Source organism: Pseudopodoces humilis, chromosome 11 (assembly GCF_049639895.1).
Source record: "Pseudopodoces humilis isolate 2021_Gansu_Grassland_sample_001 chromosome 11, ASM4963989v1, whole genome shotgun sequence".
Classification (NCBI taxonomy): Eukaryota; Metazoa; Chordata; class Aves; order Passeriformes; family Paridae; genus Pseudopodoces; species Pseudopodoces humilis.
This window is the reverse complement of record NC_142210.1, coordinates 5,421,262-5,435,990: the sequence shown is the minus strand read 5'-3', so window position 1 is coordinate 5,435,990 and position 14,729 is coordinate 5,421,262. Positions and strand designations below refer to the sequence as shown.

The window sequence follows — 14,729 nt, the reverse complement described above, 5'->3', positions numbered from 1 at the left end:
ATGGAAAATCATCATCTTTCCAGCCTCTGTGCTGACCTCTCCTCCCCACCACTCCAGCATCTCATTCCAGCATACCTTGCCTATAAGTGATTTTTTTTTTTTGAGATTTTATCCTCTAAGACAGGAGGGGAAGAACAAAGAGGTAAAAAGAACGTGCTTGCCCTGCCCTTCTCTCCTTCCACCTGCCCTTGGATTTGGTTTTGCAGGGCACGGGATAGGGCCATCAGCATCCCAAAGTGGGCCAGATAGAACAAGGGCTGGGAACAAAGAAAAATGTTTGGGCTTCAAAACCATGAGCATTTCCTCATCAAGCTCTTTCCTGGGGACCAGGTTTAGGTCAACCAGTTTGTTCCCAAACCTTTCCAAACCTGTGACAAGCAGCTGATGCACACTGGGGTCTCTGCGTGGCAGCTGGGTGGAAAGGAGCGTCTGCAACTGATGCTCATGATGATTTAAGCATTTTTCCAGGGAAAATATTTCCCTGTGGGTTGGAATTGGGATTTCAAGCTTTCTTCCTGCCTAGCATCCCATGACTAGGCAATGTCAGCACGCTGGTGCTGTGGATCTCCTCCTCCCTGTGCATTGCTGTGCCTCTGCTCCCTGGGGCTTGGGCACCTGTGACACACTACCCACTAACCATCCCAAAAGCTGATTTTAGACCCAAATCAGAGCAGCCGAGGCACTTTCCACCCTGAACGGCAACAAAGGTGTCCAGGGGGTGTTTTATTTCAGGCTTAGCTGAGCCACAGACCTCTGACTGCTCAAAATAGGCTGGGTTTTTTTTGGGTTTTTTTTGGGGTTTTTTTGTTGTTGTTTTTTTTTTTTTTTTCCGTTTCTGTTTTTTTTGTCACAATATCAAATTTCCTGCCCCTCTCCCATCAGCCCAAGCCTCTCTCCCTGCTCGGGCTGTGTTGGGGAGTGGCAGCTCTTGCCAGCTCCTGCCGAATCCTGGCAGCGGTGCCGGAGGGAGAGAGGGATGCTCCCCTTTGTTGGAGGGGCTTTGCCTTTGCCTGGAAGCGATCTCCCGGCTTCCACCACTGGGTGGAACAGGCAGCCCAGTTTTACCACGGCCACACTGTGGAGGAGAAACAGTGAAATCACAAAAAAAATAAAAAAATAAAAAAAATAAAGGAGCAAGAAAAAGAAAAAAAGTGTGATTTTTCCTAAATTATGCCTTAGTGAAGGCATCCATTAACCTCTGTAATAATTTTGTAAGGAAAATGTCCAGGAAAACCTTGTTAACTTTTTTTCCTAATGAGTGTGATGGGTTTTAATGAAACTCTTAATTAGACATTATTAGCCCAAATGTGCCTCTGATGGATTCAGGCCCTTTTCCTTCCCCCAGCACAGGGATGGGGGGGGTCCATGAGTCCTGGCTGCTGTCAGGGAGGAGGCTTGGGCACCACAGCCACCACTCCCTGTCCCCCAATCATCCCTGTGATCCAGACCAAGGAGAAAAAAGGATGAAACACTGAAAATACTCCAGGCAAGGTGTGAGTGGGGGCCAAGCGAGCATTGCAGGGTTGGGATTCCCAAGCTGGGATTGTCACAGCAGTGACCTCAGAGGGATTAGGGAATGGTCCACAAGCTTCCATGTATGGCTTTATTTTTCTGCTTATCATTTTTTTTCCACCGTAAATTGTTCCATGGGCTGTTTCTGTATTTCCCTTCCCTACCATGAGAACTTCTGAGTGTTTATAACATTGATTCCAGCCTTAGAACAGGAAGAAAAATCCTCCTTTGATTTTCCCACTCACCCAAGGGTCATTCCTTGTGACTGTTTGCAAATGGAGGCATAAAACTGCTTCCAAACCTTGTTCTGTTAATGATCCATCCTTTTGGGAAACTTTCTGTGGTAGCTGAAGAGCCTGAGGAAATGTTGGGGAATTCTGGGGTGCAGAGCTCCATGTGTGCGTATTCATGAGCATCCCTGCAGCAGTGGGCTGTGAAACCCACCCATTTTTCCCAACCTTCTCCACACACCCAGCCCAGGAGAGCTGGCTCTCACCCTGCTGCCAGCAGGTCGGAGGCCTTTGCTGTGCGACAGGAGCAGGGATTGTTCTCCTGGACAATGGGAGAGCCGCAAGGAAGCGCCAGATCCGGCCCATGTCCGGCACCCGCATTGTTCCACCCTTGTTTGCAAACAGCCAGCACCTGGCAAACCCAGTGACTCAGCCAGGGTCTTTTAAAACCTTTCTATAACGTTTTCCTTTTTTTTTATTTTTTTTTTAGGTTGGTTGTTCTGGTTTTTTTTTACAGTCACGAGAGAACTCCTTTGGGAATGGCTCTTCTTGCTGCGGTTTGCTTGCCAACGGGTGGGAATCTCATCCATGTTTGGGGCTGTGCTGCACCCTACAGCCCATGGCGCGCTCCAGGCACCAGTGTCTCTGCCAGTAGGATAACTGTAATAATTTAAAACATAAAAAAGAGTTTTTACCCTGGCTGGGGAAGGGGCTGGAGCACCAGGAGAGGCTGAGGGAGCTGCGGGGGCTCATCTTGGAGAAGAGGAGGCTCAGGGGGGACCTTGTGGCTCTGCACAACTCCCTGACAGGAGAGGGCAGCCAGATGGGGTCAGGCTCTGCTCCCAGGGAACAGGGACAGGAGGAGGGCAAATGGCCTCAACAGGTTTAGATTGGGAATTAGGAAAAAATTCTTCATCAAAAGAGCTGCCAAGCCCTGAAACAGGCTGCCCAGGGAAGTGCTGGAATAACTATCCCTGGAAGTGTTTGAAAGCTGTGTGGATGTGGCACTTGGGGACATGGTTTAGTGGTGGCCTTGGCAGTGCTGGGTTAATGTTTGGAGTCAATGACCTTGGAGGGCTGTTCCAACCTAATGATTCTGTGATATTCTATAATAGTAAAATGAATTTTCCCCCTCAAGCCATGAGATAACTAATCACCACTCCCCTGTGCAAGGCATCATTTGGAAGCTGAGTTGTGCTGTAGTTGGGCTTTGTGGTCTCCTGCAACCCCTGCTTGTGGAAACAGCCCTTCACAGATGATACTTTAGTAAGTGAGAGACCCAGAGTGGTGAAAAATCCATTGGCCAGGTGGAATGAGTTGCCCTGCTTTCCCCTGGCTGTCTAAGGAGGTTTGTGTGGGTTGGATGTGCCAGCTGGGACACTGCTGAGGAAGGACGGAGCCCGCTAGGATGAGGAAAAGCAATCAGTGCAGAGAGCGAGGTTTTAATTTGCTCCCCTCTCCGAGCCCCGCCGTGCGCTCGGGTGGTGACAAATGGAGCGGTGCCGTGGGTGTCAGCTCCGAGTGTGTTACAAGTGGTCATTTGTCACGCCTGCTGCCTCGGATCGCAGAGGATGCGTGGAGAGAGGAGCGGGGTGATTAAATCAAAGCTCTCAAACAGGCCTTTGGAGGAGCCATGGGAAAACCCATCCGTCTTCAGCCAGTGCAGTACTCATGGGCAGGGAACCTCCGTGACTTCGCTGTGAGAGCATCAAACCAGAGCTGTGGGCACCCCAAATTAAGTTCTGCACCCACCCCAGGGGGAAATTACTGTTCTCCCCCCCTAGGCTCCAGTAGCAGCCATGAAAATGTCATTAATGGCATGGAGGGAGCTGCATCCCTTAGTTTTTGTGTTCAGCCCAGGACTCATCTGCTTGTGTCACATTTATTGTATGAAATGGATTTGAGGCAGGAGAGCTGTGGACTGGAGTAGGAGCTGGTCACCTTGATGCTCTCAGTGTGACTGCATCCTGCCTGAGCATAGCTGGGCTCCCAGCAGCAGCACCCCTGTGAGCAGGGAGCAATTCCTGGGATAACGCTGTCCTTCTCTTGTCTCATCCCTCCTTGCCCTGGGGGCTCTCTGGGGTGATGCTCTGGTCGGTGCAGGCAGAGCTCTGCCATCTCCTCACTCTTCTTGGGGAGAGCTGTGGAGTGTGGGGCACAGAACTGTGTGCCAAGCTAGAGGTGGAGAGCTCCAGCCTCAGGTCTGGTCTCTGGACTTTGCTGCCTAAAACTTGTCTGTAAATGCAGGGGCATCCTGGAAAATTATATACAGGGGGAATAATGAATTGAATTTCCATCCTGTCTCAAGTGGCTTTGCCAGGTCTGCAGCCCAGAGAGGAAATTGCCCTTGAGAAGAGACACAATACTGACTTATGCTTTTAATTTTTATTTTGTACTTTATTATAATACATACTACATCCAGGCTCAACAGATCTGCCCTGGCCTTGGACATAGCTTTGGTGGGGGTTGGTGCACGCTGGCATGTGTCCCCTCCATGGTGCAGAGGGTCCTGGTCACCCTCCTCACAAGTAGGGTTTACTTTGATGTTTATGGGTTTTGCACTGATGCAAAACAGGGAATTTGAAACAGTTCTGGGCATGGCAGAAAGGTTCTCTGGCTGTCTCAGTGTTTTCAGGGACTGTCATTCTGTGTGTAAACCCAAATCTCCTGGTTCTGCCGTGGACATCTGTTTCAGCACACCAGGCAAGCGAGGGTGGCAGTGCTGGAGGAAGGGGACAGGAGAGACCTGGGATTATCACAGATCTCCTGCTTCACATTGGATCTGCTCCTGAGCTCTTAATCATGTGTTATTATTGAAGACAACTTATTCTTAGAGAGCCCAAGGTGCAAATTATGTTTCACAGCTAAGAAAAGCTTCCAGAGCTGCCTACGTACAGTAAATCCCTGCAATCTCGGGTGGCTTTGACTTATGTGTACCAGATGTTGAGGATGGAGGAGACCACTCCCTTGTGCCTGCTTCTTCTATCACCAGCATAGACACAGGTGGAAATTTAGGCAGGGAGAAGCTGTCTGGGCTCAGAGGTGGGAGTCAGTGAATGTTCTTCCACCCTGCAGCTCTGGGCATCTGTCCTGTCCCCAGTGGTGGCACCAAAATGGACAGTGCCAGAGTGTTCACACTGCTTGCAGGAGGTCCTTGCCCTGTCTAGAGCAGCTAGCCTGCCCTCCCCACTGTGGCACTGGGGTGAGTCAGTGGAGGAATCATGGAAGCATCAGTGGAGGAATCATGGAAGAATGGAAGGGCTTGGCTGGAAGGGCTTTTCAAAGGTGTCACCCTTGCTGGTGCTGTGTGTCCTCTCTCATCTCTGCAGCTGGATAGGAAGGTGCCTTTCCTCCCAGGAATAGTAATTGTGGCTTGTTCTACTATAAATATTCATTGGGAAGCTCTCTTAATTGTTTTTCTAATTAATTCCATGCATGGCACTCTTGGGGCGGATGAGGAATACGCCTTGGTTGGGAGGTCCTCCCATGGCAAATCTATTCCTGGGCCTAGTCCTTAAGCAGTCAGCCAAACCACAGCCCCCCACGGTTCAGCTCCACCAGGATGGCAGTGTCCTCCTGCTCCATGTTGGGACATCTCAGCACTCCAGTGGGACCCAAGGCACCATGTCCTGCAGTGCTGTGGCAGGGACACAGGGAGGCTGTGTCCCCCCATGTCCCTGCCTGTGCCGGCAGTGCCAGCCTGGCCCTGTGGCTGAAATTCTCCCCAGCCCCATCCTGGGGTGACTCTTCCTTCACGGTGTCAGCACTAACAAGGAACCACTTCAGATGTAATTAATGAGCACTTGATGTTCTCTAGGTCGAGGGGACACTGCATGGCATGAGCTGAAGAAGGACGAAGAGGTGCTTAATTAGTTCCTATTAGGGATGGGAGATATTTGCTTCCCAGCCAGGAGGGGACTGTGCTTTGGGGAGCCCCATGGTGATGCCACCCCGATTTCCCAATTAGAAAAGGGGCTGGAATTATGGAGTGACATCAGTGGTTCCCAAAATCCCTAGCCGCAGAGGAAAGATGCATCTTCTTCAGGGGGCTTCTAACCACAGCCCCTGCCAGCGGCTCTGTACCTGGGGGAAGAGCTTCTCCTGGAGATCCTCCAGGAATTTTGGTGCCTGTTTGAGCTCTGTTGATGAAGTGGCTCCATGGCTCATGCAGGCACTGAGGGGTGAACATGATGTGCTGGGTGAGGTGGCACATGGAAGTATCAGCTCTTCCAGTCTGTGTCTGTCAGCTCTGGAGTTCCACATTGCTGCAGTTCATGAGAGAAAAAAATAATTCTCCATGGAGCCTGATGGCAGGAGTGGGGGAAGAACATCTCTGGGGGTTGTGTTTTTGGGATGCAAGTCCTGGCCTGAATCTCACTCCCCCATTTTTTTTACTCCAAACTTATTGTGAGGTTCATTGTGGATGACAGATGGTGGTGAGGCACTGGCTTTAGACACTTCCAGGGATGGGGCAGCCTCAGCTTCTCTGGGCAATCTGTACCAGGGCCTCACCACCCAAGAATGTCTTTCCAATATCCAATCTAACCTTCCCCTCTGTCCATGTAAAGCCCTTTCTCCTTGTCCTGTCCCTCCAGGCCCTTGGAGCCCCTTTAGGCACTGGAAGCTCCTGCTTGCAGGGACGGCAGCCCTGGCAGAGGGAAGAGCCTGTGCCAGGCTGCAGCTGCTAAATCTGTTTTTAGAGAAGACTATAAGGAGGTTAAATAGCATGAAATCCTAGATGACAGCTTCATCCCTTTTTCATTTGTTGATTCAGAATAATGAGCTGGGGCAGTGAGGATGGTGAAGAGCAGCCTGTGCCTGATACTTCCATGGCCATGTGTCTGCTGCTCTCTCTGCTCTGAACCTCCCTGTGTATGTGTATGAATTGTCTGGAGTTTAATTTATTCAGTTTGATCACTCAAAGTGGCTGGTTTATGGCAAGGAAGTGGAGCTGTGGTGAGGGAGCTGTGGCATGGGACTGGGCAGTGAGCCTGGAGCCCAGTGGAAACTAAAACAGAACAAAACCTGAGTGGGAGAACTGTGATTTGGAAAAGTGACCATGACAAGTGTTGGTTTTTTTACCCCCCTTCTGGCTGTTCTGGAGAGAGAAGTGAGTTCCCTGCTCCGTGGCAAGCTGGCAGCCCCGCTGCACCGTCTGCCCAGGGCGTGCCTGCTCTTCTCTTTGCATCCATCTGGGACAGATTTTCTCTTCAGACCTTCAAAATTCCCCCAACCATGAAAAACAGAGAGAGTGAAGCCCAGAGTGGTGGTTAAATGGGTGAGCATAGACCTGTTGGGAAGCTGCAGGCGGTGAGCACATGAGAGCCTGAACCAGCTGCTTCCATGCCCTGCTTAAACTCCTTGTTTAGGGCCATGATGTCACCTAAATAGTTGGTGTTGAAGCTCCTTTGCATCCAGAGACCCTTAATTTTTCCAAGCAAGCCTTTCTGTAGGAAGACTGCTTCTGGGTGAGCATTGACTGCATTTTGCTTCCAGTGAAGCACGCGGGGCTTACTCTGGTGAGTATTTCAGTCTGTGAGCACCTCGCTCCATCAACCAGGTATTTGCTCCTCTGGGGCGAGGGCTGGGTTTTTTGGGAGGGGTGAACAGGGATGCATCCAATCCTGTTGCCTCTAATATGCTTTGCACAGCTCCCTACTCTGCAAGCACCTTTGAAATCCTGCCCTGCTCCAATTGATTTCTCATCCATGAGAAGAAAAGCAGAAAGAAAAAAAAAACTCTGAGAAAGGTAAAACCACATTGAGTTTTACTTCCCTCCATGAATAAACCATGGCAGGCCAGCTCTGACTTTAATTTACATGTGTCCCAAGGCAGATCTAAGCCTATTCCTCCCGAGGTGGAGGGCTGGTTTAATTAAGCGGCTGCTTCACGCGGAGCAGGGGCCGCATTCCTCCGTGCAGCGGGAGAGACGGAGCCTGTGCGCACAGGATGCCAGCCCGGATGCTGGGAAGCTCATGTTTATCTCATGAGTTTATCTCATGAGTTTCTGCCTATACAGTGCTGAAAGAAGGGAACACAATGGGGTGGGTGCTGTTTGTAATTTGGATGGCCTCGAGGCAGGAGCATCTCTGGGTGATCCAAGATTTGTGCGTTTGGCTGCAAAATGGTCAAGTTAGCACCGAAATGAGGTTTTGGGGCAAGGATCTGGGGACAAGGCTCTGCAGGGATGTCCTGTTCCCATGTGATGCCATTTCTGGCATGGCTTGGGGTCCTGTGCAGAGCTCCCTCCTTGGGAGCAGGAGGATATTTCAGGGCTGGAATGCTCGGATTTCCCTGTTCTTCCACCTGGGTCGCACTCTTCTTCCTACACTGGGGCCTGGATGCTGGGGTCTGGCAGCTGACAGGTGCTTAAGGGCTGAGTCTCCTTTCTTGGCATGGTCAGGAAGGTGGGACACAGGTCCCCTCCCAGCTCTCCTGGCTTGGCATTGCTCCCAGTATGGAAAGCTCTCTGGATTAATTTGTGGATGCCTGGTGGAGGGCAGCATGGCAAAGCACCCCCGGCGCTGCTGGCTGCCTGCTGGGCTCCCCGTGGCCGTGCCAGGCTGAGATGTCTTTGAGAAACACTTGGCTTAATAGAAAAGACAATCAGATCATTAAAAAGTAGGTATGGGGGCAAAATCCTCACAAAACAATCTGCCAGCCCCCTCCCCAGCAGAGAGGCAGGAGGGAAGAGATGACAGGAAAGCCCCATGTAGGGATGCAATTAAAGCTCCAGCACCATGTGCCTGCTCCCTGCTTGGATGCGTGCAGGGAGGATAACGAGGGAGATGAAAGCAGGGTGGGAAAGCAGTGCCCTTGTCACCCTTTGAAGGTGGGAGATGACAACGCCTGCCTGTGGGTGACAACCTGCCCAATTCTGCTGCTTTTCCCCCCAACTTGCTGCCTGTGTCATCGTCATATCAAAGGCATTGAAGCCCAAATGCATGGACTGGGGGTCTGTGTGTCCCCAGGGAACAGGGTGGCAGCAGTGCCCCGGCACTGCCCCGGAGGGCAAGCAGGAGCCCTGGGGAGCCGTGCCAAGTGCCTGCCCCTGTCGTCACAGCATCCTTGCAATGACACTTTCCTGTAGCACACAATTTCATGTGGGTGTTTATATGCCTGGGTGGTGTCTCTCGGCTGAAAGTGTCTGGGAGGGTGTTCTAGCCGGCATCTCGGCCGCTCAGGGTGACAGCAGGATGGCAAGGAGAGAATTTTAAAACACTCAGCTCTGGGGCTAACCAGTTTGAAGGCTCAAAAACTGATGTTTTTTTCCCTTATTTTATTTTTTAATTTATTTAAATATAGATTCTGTGTCAATAGTGTCTACAAAATGCGCAAGGAGTTTCTAGCAAGCATCTTCTCCCTTTTCTGGGGGGATTTATCAGAAAATTATGAGCCTCATGCACAAGGCTCATAAGGCAAGGTGTTGGGTTGAGGAGCCAGTATTTTTTCTTAAAGATAAATTACTGTTTGCAGAATGGGGGGGCCTTGAATCTCTTTCTGGCAGGCTGCAAATGCAGTGAGCCACAGTTTCTCCTTTTTTTCCTGACCTGTGCTGTCCTCTAACCCTGCTGCCCATCTCCCAGGGGTGCTGGTAGGTGCTTCCACATATCTTTTTGGAGCAAGGCTGGATCATCCAGGCTCTTTAGTGCCTTTACACCTGACAGTGCTCTCCACACCTCCAGTTTGCTTGAGGGCATCATCTTGTGCAGCGCTGCTGCTTCTAACACAGCTTTTCATCACCTGCTGCTCCAGAGTGCCACAGGAGTGCTTAAAGACACTGGGATTGCTCTGGAAAGGTGACGGACCCAGAAGGGAACCCAAAAAAAAGTGTGGATTTGGGGATACCCAGAAAATGGGGTTAGCTATGCCACAACAGGGACAGAGGGGCATGGGACTGATGAGGCTGACTTGGTTTGCAGGGTGCCTGTGAGGGTGCAGGTCAGGGCTCTCTGAATCGCTGCTGAGTCTGCAATTCCTTGGAGAAGCTCCTATTTTAAAATCTGAGAAGGAAAAATGCCACTCTGCATCCCCAGGGAGCTCTAGAGCAAGTTAATGTAGATGCGGTGTCTCCTTTCTTTCTTCTTTTCTTCTTTCTTTTACTCTTCTGACTTAAGATTCCCTGAGAGAGTAATTAAAAATTGCAAGTTCCAGGTGCTGAGAGGATTTAGTTTGAGAGTGAAATGCTTGGATACCCCCGTGCTTGAATATCCCCACACTTGCACCCTTTCCACAGAGGCTGTGAGAGTGGCTTGCCTCAGGCAGGAGCAGGGATGCATGAGCTGGGAGATCCTGCTTATCTCTGGCTCTTTCTAGGACTCCTGGCACCTGAAGTACAATGATGCAGGATACAGGAGAGTGTTAAGCAGTAAAAAGTCCCCATAGTTCTGCTGTGTGCTACATGTGCTTCCATAATCCATCCTGCTGAACAGGCTCCCCAAGGAATGGACACAGCCCCACAGCTGCCAGAGCTCCAGGAGCATTTGGACACTGCTCTCAGGGATGCACAGGGTGGGATTGTTGGGGTGTCTGTGCAGGGCCAGGAGCTGGACTAGATGATCCTTGGGGATCCCTTCTAACTCAGCATATTTTGTGGTTCTGTGATTCTGTGGTTTTGGCATTCTCAGATTCTGAGGTTCTGTGGTTCTGTGGTTCTGTGATTCCCAGATTCTGTGATTCTGGGAGCTGCAGAGGGAGGTGGCAGTGGGGACACAGCTTTGTGGTGCCTTCACTGGGTGTTTGCCTTGTGTGAGACGTGACACATCCCTCCTCCGAGCCTTTGAGGATGGGTAGGAGAGGTTCAGCTCTGGCTGAGAGTTCCTATTTGTATCCAGCCCTGTGGCCACATCCTTACAATCACCCCTTGGACATGACGGCAACTCACAGCTCTTTTCCCCCAAACTTCCACTGATGATGTCTTGCTGCAAGAAGCCTGAGTTTCACCAGCCTCTCAATGATGTTCTCTCCCACCCCCAGACATGTCAGCCCTGGAAAAGGGGTCCTGCTGGCAAACTGACACCTGGGATGTGCTGCATTCCTGGTGTGCAGGCAGGATGATGGATCCGTGGGCAGCTTTGAGTTGTGAGGGGGGTTAAGTGCTGAGCATCCTCCCTGCTGAGCAGCACGGAGGAGTTCTGTGCCTCAGCGTTTACAAACACACCCCTGGTGCCTAAATGTGAGGAAATGGATAGTTAAGCACATCATTAATCTTATCCAGCCCCCATAATCAACAATCAATTAATTCTCCTCCGGGCTGAAGAGATGTGGGTTGTGCTATAGCCTGGGCACTGCAGAAAAAGCCCTTTCCCAAGGGAAAGCTGAGGCAGAGCCTCATCCTCCACTTGTCCAGCACACTATCATGGATGCAAGTCTTGCCAGCTCTGGGAAACTCTTGGAGCAGCCCTTAAATTAGGGCAAATGTTGTACTGGCATTAGTGAGGTGATTTATTGCTCCCTCCTGGGCTTGAGTCCTCCATCTGAGCCTTGCACTTGGACTACAGGTTTGCCATGTGAAGGATTATGGATCCCACCATGGCATTGCAGGGCCCTGGGGGTTTGTGCTGTGTTTGCAGTATGAGGTTCATGGTTCAGCTCCCCCAGAAAGAGGGGAAACACGGGCAGCAGCCAGAGGGGACTGCTACACCTACAACATATTTGGGAGGGAGGAAAAGGCATCCTCCTCCCTGAAACTGTGGGAGGCTTTAGGCAAGCACAGTGTAATTACAGGAGAGTGAAGCTAATTGGTAATAATAGCAATTAAGAGCCATGTGTCTGCAGATTACAGGAATTTGTGGATAAGCCTGTGATAACGTGGTGATAACGGAAACCTGTGGACACTGGGGTGCAGGGTGCCATGTTCAGGTGTTTTGACAAAGCATCACTTGGATTAATTGTAATTAAATATTAACAAACCTCTTCAACAACCCAACAACATGCCTTCAAACTTAAAACTGAGGCTTGTTTATAGCACCGCAATCCTCTCATCATCTTCATTCCCTCCTCCATCCTCTCCCATTAAAACACAACTGGATGTTCCCTGGTACCACTGCCCTCCCCTTCCTGCATCTCCAAAGAATCCGGTGTGTTTCAGGTGTGTTCTGACACATCCCCAGCTCCAGAGCCCACTTTGCATGTCTCACAGATGCTCACCCTTCCTGTGGGAGCACAAGGCTGCTGGGACATGGTGGGGAGGGAGAGGTGAGGAGCTGGAGATACACTCGAAGCCTTGGTGTCCATTTGTGGCTTTGTCTCCTGCCTTGTGTGTCTGTGTAACTCTATGCCTCCATGTGCTGTTATGGGAATAGGGCTGTGTGTGTATTGAGGAAGGTTCTGCATCCCTCTGCCTTCTGCTGTGGAGCATCCTGAAAATGTCCCCCTCAGACCCTCTGGACTGCACGGTGACCCTGTGTGTCTCACTGCCCATTGGCCCTGAGTGCTTCCTTAAAATGCCACAGGCATTTGGCTGTGGTGGGATGTGGAGGACTTGGCAGCCCTCCCGTGATGGGGAAGAGGAAGGGCAGTGGGTGATGGTGTCTGGTTCCTCTGGAATGCCATGTCCTCATCCAGCTCTGAGGGCCACTGGAAAAAGACAGTTCATTGCAGCCAGCTGTGTGCCTCAGGCTGGGGTGGGGGGGAATCTAATGAATAATAAAATTGTAAAATATTGTTTTGATTTATTCTTTTCTATCATCTATTAATATCTGGAAAGGCTGTGTGAGCAGGAGGCCTTCATGAGTTTTGAATGACAGGTTAAAGGGCTCCAATAAAGATTAGATGGTCCACTATCTCCCAAGGAAATTGCATCAAAGTGGTTACTCCTGCTTGCTCCTATTAATTTCCTCTTCATGGCTGCCAGGAGATGCCTCATATCCTGATGCAGCAGACAGGGGCTAAGAGGCACTTTCCATTATCTCAATCATCACCGTGTTTATGAGACACGTCGGGTGTTTCTCTGCAGACCTGTGCCTTGGGGGGATGGCACCACAGGGCCAGAGTCGGGAGCCAAACGGGGCTGGGACTATCCTGGTGTGAGGCCAGGAACAGTCTCTTCTGGGCTGGATGGAAGTCTGATCCCTTGGGTACATGTGCTAAAATACAGATATTCCCTTCTGCAGCTTTTGGTTCTGTCAGATTTTGTTAGATGTCAGGGATGGATGAGCATCATTGCTGAGGATGGGTGGGGTGGGGCGGAGATGAGGGACCCCATCCCTGTCTCTCCCTCTCACCCTCTCTCCACAGAGCAGCGAGATGGTTGATTAATGGAACCTCCCCTGTGGCTGATTAAACCCTCACTGTAACTGGAACATCTCCGTTATGAATTAGTTGCCATTTCCTGCTTGAATGAACTCAGAGGCTGGGAAGCTCCAGCCCCAGGCTGTGGGGGATTAACAGGATGGACCCATAACACACTGTCATGGGAGTCACACTGACTTTTTAATTAAATATTTAAATTTTGCATGGAAAAGAGCTATAGGACCTGAGCCAGGCTGTTGGGGTTGGTGGAAAGGGACCCATCAGCAGAAGAGGAGCACTGTCCTGCCCCTTCTTGTCCATGTCCCCAAGGGTGCTGCTGGGGACAGGGGTCCCACAGCCCCCTGCCATGCCCTTGCCTGGGTACGAGCAGTGGGGAGCAAAGCAGCTACTGCAGCCCCCTTGCTCTACCTGGCTAAAGATTGTTGCCATGTGGTTGCAGTGTTTGTCTAGTGGCTTTAGGAATAATCCATAGCCAACATGGAAAATTCTGGCCATCCTACATTCATGGGAAGATGCTACCCCGTTTAGCACTGATACATGTGTGAAGCTTTTCTGTGTCTGCTCTTCCTCTCCCTCTTTCTTTCACTCTCCTCTCCCTCTTTCTTCTCCTCTTTCCTTTCCTCTTCCTTCTCTCCCTCTCCCTCTCCTCTCCCTTTCCACCCCATTTCAAAGACAGGACCTGTTTGCTCCTGCATCCTGGAACAGCTCAGGACCCACGTGCTGTGCTCTCTCTTGCAGCCTGCCCTGCAGGGACATTCAAGGCCAGCCAGGGTGCGGGGCTGTGCGTGCCGTGCCCCCCGAACAGCCGCTCCACAGCCGAGGCCTCGCCGGTCTGCGCCTGCCGCAATGGCTACTACCGGGCAGACTTCGACCCGCCGGCCGCCGCCTGCACCAGTGAGTACGGGATCGGGGCTGGGGGGCTCTGCAGGGTCTGGCTCCCCTCTCTTCTGGGGCAGCAGCAGGGGTAAAGTCTCAATCCATGTGGAGTTTATTTTATTTTCTCCCCCTGTAACACTGTGGATGGGAGCAAGAGTGCGGCTGGGTGGGGTGGTGAGGGATGGGATGGCCCCACATCCCACCTGACTGGCAGCCTCTGGAGTTTATACATCACCCAGGCAGCGGTGGTGATGGCAGGGAGATAGTCCCCAGGATAAAGTAGGATTTAAAGTTACCTGCTCTGGCTGTCTTGTTCATAGTCTTGCAGATGGAATATTTTTTAACAGGGGGAAGGCTGCATTAAGCATTGGTATTCAGCAATGCGTCGCTGCTCGGCTGCCTGCCCGAGCTGCCTGGCATGGCAGCAGTGTCCTCAAGCCTGTCTTTTGGTGGGAAAAGAGCCCAGGAGAGAGGAAAGAGCTGCTGTGCTCTTCATCCTGCTGGAAACCTAGGCCTCAACTCACCCCCAGATACGCTGCAGGCCCTTGAACCAGCCTATCATGGAGCTTTAGCACATGGATGCTCTGGGACTCTCCATGCTGGGAAGTGCCCAAAGCACACAGCAAGGAAACAAGGAAAGGATTTGTGTGTTTTGCTGGATCACCTGAGCTCTCATACAGGTATTCAGCAGGTTGCACAACTACAGATAATCTACAGATCTTTATTATGCCTCGTTACATAACTGATTTACAGCAGTGCTGCGCTATAGGAATACAGGGAAAAAAGTCTCTTTGCTGATTTTTATTTCTTCTCACCAGTGCTTGATTTTGCAGTGCTCCAATCAGAGATGCAAGCTGT

General features: G+C 51.0%; 1 protein-coding gene across 1 annotated transcript in view; it reads left to right on the top strand.

Moving 5' to 3' along the window:
* Window positions 1–14,729, top strand: part of EPHB1 (EPH receptor B1) — a 77,413-nt gene that overhangs the window by 34,292 nt on the left and 28,392 nt on the right. Inside the window, exon 4 of the mRNA XM_014258300.2 lies at window positions 13,734–13,889. Within this exon, the coding sequence (XP_014113775.1) occupies window positions 13,734–13,889 (156 nt within the window). The remainder of the gene's footprint in view (window positions 1–13,733; window positions 13,890–14,729) is intronic.